Genomic DNA, 15,199 nt, shown 5'->3' on the forward strand with positions numbered 1-15,199 from the left:
GATTTTCAATGCTGTTGGTTTTATGCAATTAGGATATAAATGTATTGCATAGTAGCATGTGATAAATAAAAATTCATTTTAGAAAATAAAGTTCCATCCCGTTTGATATGGTATGACTCCTTTAGCCACATGACAGAATGATTAACCACATAGTTTGATTTAAATTTGGTATATCAATTGCAATTCGAAAAGAATGCATTTTAATAACAAATTGTCTAGTAACACAATTCGCCAATACTGCATTTTTTATAACCTTGAGTTTAAAAAAAGAACCACTTCAATTCTTTTTTCCAGTAAATTACAACAAAATGAGTCAGTGTGTGCCAGAAGAATAGAGAAATGAAATCTTCTAAAGCTCCAATGAGGTCAGACTCAGTCTGAAAAGCAATGTTGTGTAAAATTTACCCATTTCCACTAACAACAGCTAGTATTCTTATAGATGGTGAACACATAAAACATGACATACCCTTCCTTCCTGTACCTTGGTTAACCAGTGTCTTTCCTTTTCTTCTCCAATATATCTCTTATCTCTAACTCTTCTTATAACAGACTAAAGTGAAACTTATCATGACCCTTCCCCACCTTCATTTCAGCTTCCACCTTCACTGTAATTCAGAAGTAACTGATACACCATTTAGAGACAGTGAAGCTTTTTCATCTTCTCAGTTACTCTGGAATTAGGATCATCCACATGATGTCTGGGAACATCCAAACAATTAATTCCTTTCTGAAAAACACAAAAACACCGAATCTCTTCCTAGAAAGACACTGATGGTAATGAGCTGAAATTTGTATCCATATATCAGCCCACTTAATGTATTCTTGTAACATGTCTTACTTGCATACTTCTTCTCATGAGCGTACAATGATGGAAAGATGCATCACTTTGCATTAGTTGCACTGCATTTAACACTTAAATACACAAGAAAAGCTAATGGCCTATAGTCTGCTTTCTCAGATAACCTGTGATAGTTCTCAATTTTTCACACTGTAAGGGACTTTAAAGTCATTTTTCCTCAAGTATTAAATTTGATATTTCTTTCCCCTGGACTTTGGATAAACAGGATTAACAAGAAATGCTGCACTCATGTAAAACAGATTTAACATGGTAATTCTAATCTATAATGGAAAAAAAGCAAGAACTGCAGACTTTTTTTTTTTTTTGCAAGCCCTGGTTGAAAATAAATGCTTTACTAACCATGCAGTTGTTAATGAGTCCATATCTGAAAACCTTCTTGTGGAGGTCAGGAGAAAATATCGCCCTAAATATATGTTTGTCTTTCTATTTAACAAAGACAAGATCCCTACCCATCTAGTATGTTCCATTCTGCATTTTAAGCTTTCTATTTAAAAAAAAAAAAGTTTGTAATGAAAACCACATAGTACCAGCAAACGAGTAAGTAATATCTAGAAAGACTAATGGGATAGGCTAGAGCCAGGAAAATTGGCTTCCAGGTACAGCTCTACCACTAACTTTGTGACCTTGAGAACTTCTCTGACTTCCTGTTTGTTACCATGAAAGGTACTTCCATCACCTTCATATAAATGACTCCTTTGGACCCCACTGGATGTTTCTGAGTCTAAAGAATTAACAGAAAACAGGTTCCAACTATAAATCTTTTCACATTTTATTTCCTACTGCATGAGCTCCCTCACCCTCCCTTCTATGAAAATTATTTTTTTCTCAAAATATCTAGTTCTTGAGGTTACTCCAAAATTTACTTACATGTTGACATCCCAAAGTCAACTTACTTTCCTTCTACAAACCACACACATACACACACACACAGAGCTAAAATCAGTAAGGATTATTTATTATATAGTTCAGATTATCTACTTTAGGGTATAAGTAATGAGCAACTGCATCACAAGAATAGAGAAATCATAAGCTTTAATGGGTATTGAACAAAAACATGATTTAAGGGGGATGCAAGGGTAACTGATAGAATTCTCGCCTGCCATGTGGGAGACCCAAGTTTGATTTCCGGTGCATGCACTTTCCTGCCCTGCCCCCCCCCCCAAAAAAAACATGATTTAAAGTGTAGAGGGAATTTGAAACAACATAACTAATAACAAAGGAAAACTGAAGCAATGACTATTTGGAATATATCATATAAAGTGAGGAGTAATGTGAGAAACTCTACAGAAAGAAAATCATTCACCAAACTATAATTTCAGGTGTTTGTGGCAAAAAAAAAAAAAAGTCACAAAGCTGTAAGATTCCGAAAGCACCCCTGAACTTGTCATCAATGTTCAGGCAGAACAAAAGTTAGATCAGGCAAGAAGAATGAGATTCTCACTCATTTTAAAGTTACCTATTAAAAAGGCTAATATTAGAATTTTCCTCAGCACCCATCTAAGACCAACCCACTTCCATGATTTTCATGAAGTACAGACCCTCACAGTAAATCTTAAATTCCCTCCTTTATTGTCACTATGGATGTGGCAAATGGCTGATGGCCATCAATGGTTTTAACCTTTCATTGATTAAATCATAGACATTCAAAACTGTATACCCTAAAGCCTCACCAGAAGTAGTGAGCTTAAGTAAACATAAGTCCATGGAAGATATTCCAAATAGTTATATCTTTTCATTCCCTTCTTCATATTTGAATCCAAAAAGTTCTCAGCTTTTTTACATGGATAACCTAGAAAATAAATATTGCAGTCACCTTCATAGGCAGCATTAGGATAGGAGGTAACTAGCATTTTTATATTATCTAACATTACTGAATTTCCTTAAGGTTTGCAGAACTTCAGCTGTTCTGGTTGGAAAAAAAAAAAAAGATCCAAGAAGCAAAACCAAAGGTACAAAAGTTTAAATAAAGGTCCCTATTGCTGTGAAGTGGATGTCAGTTTCCCAAACCAACTGCATTTTCCCACGTAGCTGGATGGAGTTGATCTAGAAGAGCCTAGAAATATTTGCGAAATAAACTAACGCGTAAGGGCACCACCATCCTTCAGAAGCGGCTCTCTTCCTCTTCTACTGGGCGGTGAAGGCCCGGGATGAATTTCAAGAGTTGTTTCCGGACACTTCCCCTTCTGCTTTTCCGAGGCAGGGTACCAAACACGCTTGAGAAGTTGCTCTCCCACAAAGGAGACATGGACCCGCTGCTGGTGGTACTGACGCTCCGGTTTCTCCTCGAAGACCACCTCATTAGTTCATCCCCGTCCTTTGGGACAAAGCACTCATCATCTGTGCTGGTCTGCCGGCTGGGGAGGCCCCTGCTCGAGTCCTCAGACGGGTAAATCTGGCAGCCGTCCTCGCTGTCCATGGTGACGGAGCTCAGCCAGCTCCTGCAGCTGCTGGCGCTGAATGATCGGTCGCGGTCCATGAAGATAGGGCCTGGCCCAGGCAGCGAGCCCAACGAGGACGACTCGTCGAGGTCGGTGTTCTCCAAATTCGGGCAGTTAGCGGCATCACCTAGAATGCAGAAAATCAATTAGTCTACTGTGGAATGGCTCTGGACGACAGACCCTAGAAAAATTAAAAACACAGAACTTCTGTTAGAAGGTCACCAGGAAGATATCTGTTTCACTAACAAACATCCGACCCAAATGAAATCTATTACGAATTTTTTTTTTAAAAACAGTGATTCAAACACATAAAAAGAAGTAACTAATTTATAAATTCCACACGCCACTTTTTTTTTTACAAAAAAAGAAAAACAGAACTTCAACATAAAAATTAGTAGCTAATTAAGGTTTAAATTGTCTTCTTTTCTGTAAACAAGCAGATTATCACTTTTCACAGACATCCCAGGTTATATATAAGCACTAGCACTATGTTGTGTAAAGATTATAACCTCAGTTTTCACACCCACGTAAGTGATGGTTTTGGTGAATTATTTTTACATGCAAGTTCATTCCTTAGATTATGGCTGTCACACAGTAAATGTCAAATCAGAAATTTTAAACTCAACCCTTCCCTTCAGAGTGTACCCAGTGGCAAAAGCCTTGCTTTTGTTGTTCTAATCTTGCACATTTCTGCCTTGGTCATGGGATCCATGAAGAAGGATTTCTCTGCCTGCATGTAATTTACCCAATTTGAATAAATGATGGTAGCTCTACCCAAAAAGTACACAACCATTCCAGCCACAATAGCTTCTGAAAACATCACAGCCCTGTGCCATGAACCTTTTCAGGAATTTAACTCCTCTGCAGAAGATGTAGGAAATTCAGGCAGTTTTTCCTACTGCTTTTCTAAAATTTCTAAGTAAGCACATGCCTCCTGTAAACATGCATGAGTACACATATGTGAGTGTGTATATTTGCGTGCATACATGTGATAAGTTTGGAGGAAGGAGTGTGACCTTGCTCACCCCTCCTCCAAAAACACAGGACCCTCCACAGGTCATTCCAAAGAAACAGATTATTATCTTTGACCAGTGCTAGACAAATTTTTCTAGTATTGACAATAGTCTTTAAACAATTAGAGGCAAAAATGCTAAAAGGGTGAAATGTTACTGTGGTTTCAAGGCAGGAAATCACATTTACCATGAAGCAGGCGCTGTTCTTGCAACTGCAGAGATCTGAGCTCCACCCATTTATCCTTTAAGGTTTGCTACAAGAAATAAGAAAAAACTTATAATTATGAAGTAAAGGCAGCAATTTACTTCTAGGTGTTAGTTTGAGCATATTTTCCCCCTTTTTCTAGCACTAACAACCCCTTCCCATTCATTTGAAAGATTTTTGCTGTCTAAAAGGAGAGTATTGTGAATATTACTTTCTCCAGAAATAATTTTGTAGGCTTTACAAGTTTTCTTTCCAAAAGCAGTAGCAACAATGAGATGTATTTATTTTTATTTTTTTAAATCCTATAGAACCAGCTTGCTTAGCTTCAAATCCATCTGTCAGCCATGTAGGCAAGGATTTACACTCTAAGTTTCCCTTACCTGCAGGATGAAAACAAAACAGAAACTAAACTCAGGGATGGTCATGAGGGTTCAGTGAGTTAAATGAGTTAACATGTGTGAAACGTTTATAACAGTAGCTAGCATTTAGTAATTGCTCAATAAATATTTGATCATCACCTGTGAGCCTGAGCCACTAAAACATTTTTTCTGCAAAACATTTATTTTCCATCGCAAGAAGAGGAAAGCAGATCTGTTGTGAAATACTTCCTTGGAAGGCTAAACATAGAACCTAAGCACCCTGACTTCTCCTGTGCTTCCTTCCTTGGCTGCCCCAGCACATGAAAGCATTGCTCGACAGTGGGATGAAGTAACCGTTGTATCACTCAAGACTGCTTGGCCTACTCAGCCCTTGGGAGCAAGGGAGGGAAGAGAGAGAAAGTGGGAGCCTGAAGGAATGGAAATGGAAAGCAAACCAGGCAGAAGGCATCTGGAAAGGCACAGACAAGGGCTCCTTCTCCCTCCTACTCTTTTGTCCTCTTCTCCGTGCCCTTCCCTTGTCATTTCAGGTCCCAGAGCAAGCCCAGCAGGTAGGCAGAGCTCAGATTTGCCCACAGGCATTTATCCCAAGGGAAAGATAGCCAAACTGTATAAAGCAGTCCCTCATACAAAGTAATCAGTAAAGGGAAGTTGAGGGCTAAAATGAAAGGAAAAGAAGTACATTTGGTAGGGGAAAGCCTAAGAGAAAGAAAAGAATAAAATTACAAGAATGTCTTTAATGCTTAAAGGGAGCACAGTGCATTCATTAGTCTTCAGGGACTGAACAATCACTGCGCAGGATTTTCCAAGCCTCTATAACAGTAATATTCAGTGGCAATCTTTGTGTTTGCCAATAAAACATGCAAGCAATAAATCAAAGGAATAAAATGGCTGCCCGAGTTATTTTCTTCTTCTTTCTGAACTGCAATAATGGCTATAAGCCTGCTGGGTTGCCTCAATCACAGCTCTTGTTATCCAAGTGGTCATGTGAAGGTCAGAGTCAGGGACCCAGGTAGTATAGGGCTAACAAGAAGTTGGCATATATATCAATCCCTTTCTTCTTTCTTAAAGAGCTTTATCTCCTGCAAGAGGCTAGAATCCAGCAGAGGGGCACTTTATAAATACAATCAAAACAATTATAAAAAGAAGAGGAAGTTGTATCTCTGCATGCACTGTTCAAAAATACAGTCAGGTCTTGCCAAATAGTTATTTTTTTATGTGAAAATAAAGGTTTTAAAATATCTCATCTGTTGATTTGGCCCAATCATCTATGTATGTCGTCACTTAAACCAAGAAAATACCAGTGTAAAGAGCACATGTGCCAAAGGACTAAGAGTTTTTAGTCAGTTGTTAAGGATCTATAACTAAACTTCCCTGTTTTCCTGAGTCATTTCTGCCTGTTCCATTGACATCACAATTGTCTATTTGGGTCAAATCTAAACTCTCACAATTAGAAGAGAATAAAATCATATGTGAGATCTAACCTCACTGTTCCTAGTTCAGTGCCTGGTACATGGCAACTGCTTAGTGAATGCCGATTGAATGAATACGTGAAAGAATGGCTTCCTGGAACAAAACTCAACTGTCATACTGGAGTGGTTTCCAAAACATTTCTTTCCAATGTTTTTGATCTGCATGAGATATATTAATAAACACTTCCAAGGCACTTTACTTCTTTTGTAGTACTTTCAAAGATATGTTATTTAATTTTCATAACTGCACTAAAAAGTTACAGAATAGAAAACAAAGATTCAAAGCACAGAGGTATTTACAAATGGCTAAAAACCTAGTACATAGCAGAGCTAGATTAAAAGATAGCTCTCCTAGTTAGTCCATTGAAAGTGCTGGTTTCACGTTAAAGATTTGAATCATAGTTTAGTAGAAAGGGAATCCCTGAAATCATGACTCACAAGGAACTGTTCTTTCTAAAGAATACCTGTGGGTCCTTGAGGACACATGAAGTAAATGTCTCAGTGTGGAGGGGAAGTCAACCTGACCTTGATTATAAGTCAGATCTGGGCATTCTGACTCAGGAGATGAAATGGAAAAGTCATAATTTCAAGAATAGAAATGGGAGAGAAATGGAAAAAGGTAAGCATAACTGAACCCAAAGGCACATGGGACCTGGAGAACCAGAAAGAGGAAGCCAAGAATTTGGATGGCTTAAATGCACCTACCTAAAGTGCAAAACTTACTATCTGAAGCACAAGGCTTGTGACTTGACAAAAGAACCTTGGTTGAAACTCCAGCACTGGTAAAAGTAGGCTAAGAAAAATTGCTAATGGTTGCCATGGCTCATGTTGGCGAGAGCAAATAAACACAGCCTCAGGACCTGAGCCAAGCAGCTCACTATCTCCAGGATGGGCATCCAAGCTACCAGACTTGATGCTGGTTTTGGAACAAGAAAGTGCTGAGTGAAGTCAGCTGTCCATCTATCATATCAAGCTGAAGAGAGAGGCAACCATTCAAGGTAGGTAGACAACCAAAAATTCTGAAACACCCACAGAAGTTTAATGGTAAGAAAGATAGTAAGATTGGCATGGATTCTCTCTCTCAAAAAAATTAAAATATGAAGTACCAAAGAAGACTCTAAAATAAGAGTTTTATAATCCTTAGAGAGATAAATGACAGATAAGCAGTCATAAGAACAGGAAATTTGAAACAAAGACATAAATAAAGCAAGACCAATAGTCATGGAAAGAAAAAATGCTAGAAAATAAAAATACACTAATTAAGTTTAAAAACTTAATAGAAAAAAGATATTCTATATAGGACACAGATAACAAGAAAATTAGTGAGGATATTATTAAGGAATTCAAAAGAAAGATGGAACAAAAAGATAAAGTGATATAGCATATGAAAGAGTAGTTAGAAAACATGGATGATAAGTTGAGAGCGTAAAATTATATATATATATGTCTAATAGGAATTCCAGAAGATAATACAGTGAATGGTAAAGAAGTCATACTCAAAGAGGTCAAAGTTAATCATTTCCTAAAACCAAAGAAATTCTAAAAATCCTTAGATTGAAAGGGCATGGCAAGTTCTAAGCAGTATAAATTTTAAAATTTATGTACCAGACCTAATCACATTGTGGTGAAACTCTAGATCAGGAAAAGCAAAAGAACATCTTAAAAGCAACCAAAACAAATAAATAAATAAAAGATGAGTGCAAATCCAAAATTTCGAGTTTTTGAAAAGACTCGAAAATAGAAAATCCTCTAGCAAAAATTTCAAAGAAGAAAAAAGAGAAAAGGCATTAAAAAAACAGTACAAATAAATAAGGGGGCATGTTGCTATTATAATAGAGATTTAAAACGTGAGAATAGAATTTTTATTGTCAAGCTTATGCCAATAATTTGAAATTTTGAAAACTTTATAAACAAAACATAACTTGCTTAGACCGGCTCAAAGAAACCTGAATGTTCTTATAATTAAGAAACTGAAAGAGGAGTTTAAAAATCTCCCCCCCACCAAAGAAAAACCCATCAGGCCCAGATGATTCAGATGGTTTTACAAGAGTTCTACAGAAAAGGAAAAGGAACAAAAATGCATAGGGGAGTGGGGAAACATTCCCCAGCCCATGCTAAGAGTTCAGTAAATCTGATACCAGAACTAAAGAAAGATAGTCTGAGAAACGAAAACTACAGCCCAATGTAACTCATTAAGCTATGCTCAGAAATCCTAAAGAAAATGTTAGCATATCAAATCTACAATTATTTAAAGCATGATTATAAATTATCACAAGTTCAGGTTTATCCTAGGAATGCAAGGATGGTTTTGCATTACAAAATCTTTAAATGTCATCCATTATGTTAACAGCTGAAAAGTAGATAAACCAGAAGACCATTTTAACAGAGGCAGAAAAAAGCATCATATAAAATTTAACACACAAGAACTATAAACACGACCAGCAAACTTGGAATAGAAAAGAGTTTCCTTAATCTCAAAAGTTCATTCATAAAGACAGCTCATTACCAGAGTTGGAAGGATTGCCTTAAAAATTGAGAGTGAAACAAAATGCATGCTGTTATAGCTTCTATCTTCATGGTAATGTATCCCAGCCAGAATAATAAAGCAAGAAAAATAACTGAATATCATAAGGACTGAATCAATGAAATGATATTATCATTATTCACAGATATTTTTATATTCATAGAAAACCCAAAAGAATGTATAGATAGCTTATTGGAGATTATCAGAGAGTTTATCAATGTATTTGAATATCAGCATAGAAAAATTGATCTCAGAGATTTATACACTAACCTCAATCAAAACATGGGATTTTTATAAAGAAACTATAATGGGGACAAAAATTATAAGGTACCCAGGAATAAATAACAAGATATGTGCAAATCTGTAGGCATAAAATTGTAATACTTTATTGAAAGACAATTTATTACTTTATTGAAAACAAATCAAAATGATGAGATAGTTCAACCATGAGAAAATGCAGTATTATAATGATACTAAGTTTCCTCAGATTGATCTGTATATACAAAATGTAATATCAATCAAAACCTCAACATTTCTATATGGAATGTCACAATCTGATTCTAAAATTTATATGAAATATCAAAAGATCAAAAATAACCTGGAAGTCCTGTCCAATATTTATTATAAGGATATAAAAACTGAGCTTGGAATAAACAAATTAACCAATGAATCAGAATAAGGAGTTTGAAAGCAAACCATGTATATATGGAACTTGCTTAAAAACAGGAGTTTCACTGCAAGTAAATTGGATAGAAGAAGGACTACAAAATAAATGGTGCTGGGATACTTGGGTATCTGTAAGAAAAAAATAAAAGTGGAACCCTACCTCACATATTTGCAAAAATTAATTCCAGATGAATTAAGAACTTAAACAAAGAAAAGAAAAACTTTAAAACTTTTAGAAGAAAATACAGAAAATGCAGATTATTATAAACAAGTGCTCTCTCATCAACAGAAAAATCAAGGGAGTAACATGTTCAAAGTTCTAAGGTAACAAAACTTAGAATAGTTAAATTATCTACCTAAATCTCTTTCAAAAGTAAAGGTGAAGGGCAAGCAATGGTGGCTCAGTGGCAAAGTTCTTGCCTGCTGTGCCAGGTTCGATTCCCGGTGCCTGACCATGCGGAAAAAAAAAAGTAAAGGTGAAATCAAGACATTCTTAAACAAAAACGGCCTACTTACTCTCACTGAAGGAGGTACATCAGCAAGAAGAAAAGTAAACCCAGAGGTAAGGAGCAGAATGCAAGAAATCAATAGTAAGCACATTAATTCAACAGGCTGGTATATTTGTTCACTATCAGGTATTTGGGCCAGAAATTTATATTTTGTAGTTTTAAAAACCAGTGAGGGTGGTGCAATGGTGGTTCAGTGGTAGAATTCTTGCCTGCCATGCCAGAGACCCCGGTTCGATTCCCGGAGCCTGCCCATGCCAAAACAAAAACGAAAACAACAACAATCAGTGAAACTCTCTAAAATAGTCTATAATAAGGAAGACGTGTGTTAAATAGATATCTACAGCAAATTAAACTCACTATGATGTTAAGAAAGAGGATGGATATATTGAAAATTTTATATGTTGTTAGAAAAAATAATAAAGTATGTCAAAACTCCAAGAGAAAACAACTGATTTGCAGAAAGTGCTTTGAAGCATGAAATATGTTTGTGCAGGAGAGCATTTTATTCCATGAAATACTGGCCTATTTCTCACTTATGTTTCTATATTCCTTTCCTTTTACTACAATAGGTTGAAAAGCCAGTTTAATATACATCTATGATGTCCACCAAAACTCTGTACCTCCCTTTTGTAAAATCAAATTAATTTGGAAAATTTCACACAAACTAAATATAATATGAAGAATTGTTGAATTTTTCATTGAAATTTAATGAAATGAAATTAGAGAAAAAGTTAGAAACATTCCCTTTAAGGTCAAGAATAATAAAAGGATAGCCACTTCATTTATGAGTAAAAATATACTGATGCTCCTAGCCACTGCTATAAAAGAAGAAAAATAAACTGCAGATTTTTATGACAACCATAGACAAAATTTAAGAGAATCTACATAAACATTATTAGAATAAAGGGAATTCATCAAGACTTTTGAATTTAAAAATCAGCACAAAAATCAACAGCCATAAGCAGTTGAAAAATTCAAAGATCATATTTATTATAGTAAGAAAATAGGGAAGGTTTATAAGAATAAATTTAGTAAAAGATATGGAAGGTATATGAAGAAAATTACAGAATGTTTTTGAAGTGCATAAAAGATCTGAATAAAAAGAGATAGTTCAAAGTGAAAAAAATGAAAAGCATGAAAGTGTGAATTATTTTATAAATTAAATTCCAATAAAAATCTGAGCAGTGGATTTTTTTCAAGGAATTTGATACAGGAATAAGCAAAGAGATCACAGGGATAGAAAAAAAATCACAGAGCTAAGCAAAGTGATTAGAGTATCAAAACTAATATTGACAAGAACAGAGCAGGGCTTGGTGATGAACTGGATGTAGGGCAAGAGATGAATACATACAAGTAAAATGGACCCAAAGTCAATAAGCACACTTATAACACTAATAAATGGCAGCACTTTCTCAACAAAGCCAAGTAGGCAATGCCTACTTATCAAGGATAAGACTCAGATGCCTGTGAGTGAAGGTCTGGGCTTTTCAAGGCTTGGCAGAATCTCAGCAGCTCAGCAAACTGAGATTTTTTTCAAACCCTCACAGAGTCACCCGGGGTTAATGTCACAGAATACCCTGCATTGTGTAGTATCTCTTGGAAACTCTAGTTGTTTCTTCAAAGTTGGTGGCCCATTAGCCAAAGGAAGCAGATTCCAGTAAAGGGAGACAGTCTTTGTGGTAATAGTGAGGCAGAAGAGAAGGACACAGAGGAGAACCCTGGAAAAGCAAAAATACCAGGCTTTCCAGCACACACGTACAATGTTTGGGAAAAATAACAAAAAGACCAGCTCTTCCTCCCTACCCCCAAATCAAAATGTTAATTGAGGGAGATCTCAGGTGCATTAATGAAAAGTTCTCCATGCAATGTGCTTTCCCGTTGGCTTTCGAAGCCTCATAGATAGATACACATAAGGAAGGAAGGAAGTGATTTGCAGAGGTCCGTGAAATTTTATATTCCTTCAGAGGTAATTGTGTGGCTCTTGATAATTCAGCAGTTTAGACTCATCGCTGCATTTCACCATCAAGGGCTTTCCCGATTCCTCAAATAGATCTTCATTCTACCACTCACACATTCAAGGATGAAAAATGTGCCTGACTGTATTAAATTAAATTACCTTTAAAACCTGCAGCTTTGCTTCAAGTTCTGTTCTTCTGAGAATCATTGTTCGATTAAGAGTCTCTATCCTGTTTTAAGAAAAAAAAAAGGGTTGGGAATAGTGTGAGTGATTTTTTAAACAAGTACCATCCTTATGGAGCACTACACTAGGAGCACAGACTCTACTAAAAAAAGCAACATAAATGTTACATTTCTCATAGCACATCAAGTATCTGGATCTATGCCAAATCTGACAAAATTCAAAGGAAGAAAATAGAAAAAAATACTTCCCCTTGAGAGGGTAGCTGAAAGGAAAGGTTCTAGCTAATGTGTAAACTGCAACTCATTTCATAGAAACCACTATACAGCCATGATGATTGCTCTCTACTGGAATCTATTGTGGGGACTGGTTGAATCACTTCATTCATTTGGTGAATATTTATTGGGTGTCCACTATGTGCCAGACCCTATGTGGATATTGTGTTAAGCATGGGGGATACAGCAATGAAAAAAATAGCCACTAGAGACTCAAAACAGTGGAATCGACGTGCTATTGCTTGAAGCACAGAGAAATCCTTTTCTCCCTAGGATTCTAGGGGACTTTGCCTCTGTAAATTGCCTTAATTTTGGAATGAGAACAAAATTGAACCAAACCACTTTAATAACCTTCATATGACTCTTTCATCTCAAAATCTTTTAGATTTAATCCTAGAATTAGCAACTTCACAGTATTCTTTTCTAGCTACCCCTACGCTTTTCTAAAAATAAAAAAAGATTTCTGTCCTGAGTGATCTGATTTGTGGGCTCTTTATAGGCCTTTATTTTGACTATGAAGCCATCCAACATTGAATAAGATAAGAAAAACATTGAATAAGATAAGAAATTTCATCTGTGAATCACATACCTAAGTATTTTTAAAGTATTACGTCAAATTTCTCCTAATAAATAAGCTATAACTATTTACAAAGATGTTGGAATTTTTTTCAGACATAGTAGGATAGCCATTAAATGGGGAGACCAGATGTCCTATATTTTTAATACCATCACATCTTAGATAATGAGATTACAGCAAACCAAGGGGCGCTCAGTTTTTCTTGTAAGGGTGGTCTTGACCCTCCAGGCAAGAGTAGGGAACTCAATAAATCTTTGTCTATGGGTTTCTGTACGCTCAGCTGACCCGCCCAAGCATTAGCTCTCTGTAGGCACAACCACAAACATCAGCCACTCCCTTCAATATTTGTACGGACTGTCTTCCATTTTCCTGATCTCTGGATAGCCAACCATTGTCTCAACCTTTTACATCTTAACAACTCACTTTGGGTCTGCCCACTTCAATCTGCTGGAACACACTTTTCTGACCCTAACAACTAGCATATTTTCTTGGGCTGTATAATGTTTCTGTCTCCAGGTTTCTCTGGAGCATGAGTGCCCCTAAACATGTTCTTTACCCTGAACTCACAGGACCCCAGAGAGCTGGACTCAGCCCTCTACCAACAACAGTCAACTTTTAAAACTACTCTCACACATGCCCAAAAAATCCTTTGAAGTTTTAGACTAGGAATCACAGAACAGCATCCAGGGGATTACACTTGGCAGCTTGCAATGAGCAGCTGTGGTATAACTGAAGAGAACAGATCCTACCATCTAGAGCACAAGGCTCAAATCACAGCCCTGTCACTTACTCATTGGGTGACCTTAACTAAGCCCTCACTTAAGCCTCAGTCACTCCATCCATAAATAGGAATAAAACTAACCTATTAGTTATTTCTGTGAAGAATTAATGAGATAGCATGGGCTCGTCTTCAATCAGAATAAACCTTAACTCATTGGTATGGCTGAGGAAGCTCAGGACCTACCCCTACTCCTTCTGCATTTCTTATCGTCCTCCTCAAGCCACTCATCCACCAACCTCCAATTACACTGGCGGTCTTTGTCCCTTGGACCCAAGCTCATTGGAGAGCTCAGAGACCTCGCTCTGGCTGAAATGCTCTTATCAGGTGTTCCTATGACTCTCCCTTCTCTTCATTTGTCTAAGCTCAAATTTTCATTTCCCCTGAGAGGACCTCCTTGCACACCTAAGCTAAAGTAGCAACCCTCTTACTCAATTTTCTATCCATTGCCCTGTTTTATTTTCTTCATAGCAATTATCAATAATTGAAATATTGAAATGACTTATTTGTATAGGCTTCTCTAATACATTTCCTTCCACAATTATTAAAGAACTAGGAGAGTCTTGTCTTCCCTGAGGCTATCACATAGCTAGAAATAGAGCATTTAATCCATAAATATTATTTTAATTAATGCGTGAATTCCATCTTTTAACTACTTGTTACAGTCTTATCAGATGCTGGGACTATTATGGTGAACCAGTCTTCAATTGAAGAGACCAATATTCTGTCATTAAGTCTGGGATTTTAGCAGTAGGTATAAGTATGTGTTGGGGAACAAGGGTGAGAAGATTTTGTTCTTCCCTTCCCAATGGAACACTAGAAGAGAAAAACAATTGGCTTGTGGCATAAGAGGAAAAACACAGCCTTTCTGACCTTTTAGTTATTGAGGCCACAAGCTTATATCAACCAGGCAAATTTAATTCATCCAAAGAGAATATATGCCAGGTTAATTTAATTTGACATAAAAAGTAGATTTTTAAATGCTATCCCTCCCACAGAGATATGTGCGCTGTTGATGTCCTCGGACTTCAGATGTTGACAATATGTTCAAGTTTGAGGAAACCTTGAAAAACAAAGTAACTGAGAAGAATGCCCATACACAAAACTGTATTGTGCTGCCTCTCTTCTTCTGATCCCTGAACAAAAAGCCTATTCATTCACTGGACGGGCATAAAGAGAGACCATTACATTGTGAAGCCCCCTGGGGTTGAGATGGATAGTTACGTTAGCAGGTTTCCTGATGATCTGATCAGGTCAACCACTTGTTTGTGGGTGAAGCCTTCTGTGCTCACGCCATTGATATTTGCAAGGACATCACCTGGGAGATGTCAAGAAAAACGAATGTTAAATAATCCATCTAGATTTGTAC

The 15,199-nt window shown here is 36.7% G+C and overlaps 1 protein-coding gene across 3 annotated transcripts in view; it reads right to left on the reverse strand.

Annotated features, from left to right (window-relative positions):
* Positions 1-1,793: 1,793 nt before the first annotated feature.
* The window catches only part of CYTIP (cytohesin 1 interacting protein), a 63,817-nt gene continuing 50,411 nt past the window's right edge, over positions 1,794-15,199 (reverse strand). For all 3 annotated transcript variants that reach the window (XM_077153883.1, XM_077153881.1, XM_077153880.1), the window contains 4 exons: positions 15,055-15,148; positions 12,180-12,249; positions 4,498-4,564; positions 1,794-3,424 (listed from right to left, as the gene is read on the reverse strand). In XM_077153883.1, coding sequence (XP_077009998.1) covers positions 2,961-3,424; positions 4,498-4,564; positions 12,180-12,249; positions 15,055-15,148 — 695 coding nt within the window. In that variant the 3' untranslated portion in view covers positions 1,794-2,960. The remainder of the gene's footprint in view (positions 3,425-4,497; positions 4,565-12,179; positions 12,250-15,054; positions 15,149-15,199) is intronic.

Source organism: Tamandua tetradactyla, chromosome 3 (assembly GCF_023851605.1).
Source record: "Tamandua tetradactyla isolate mTamTet1 chromosome 3, mTamTet1.pri, whole genome shotgun sequence".
NCBI lineage: Eukaryota > Metazoa > Chordata > Mammalia > Pilosa > Myrmecophagidae > Tamandua > Tamandua tetradactyla.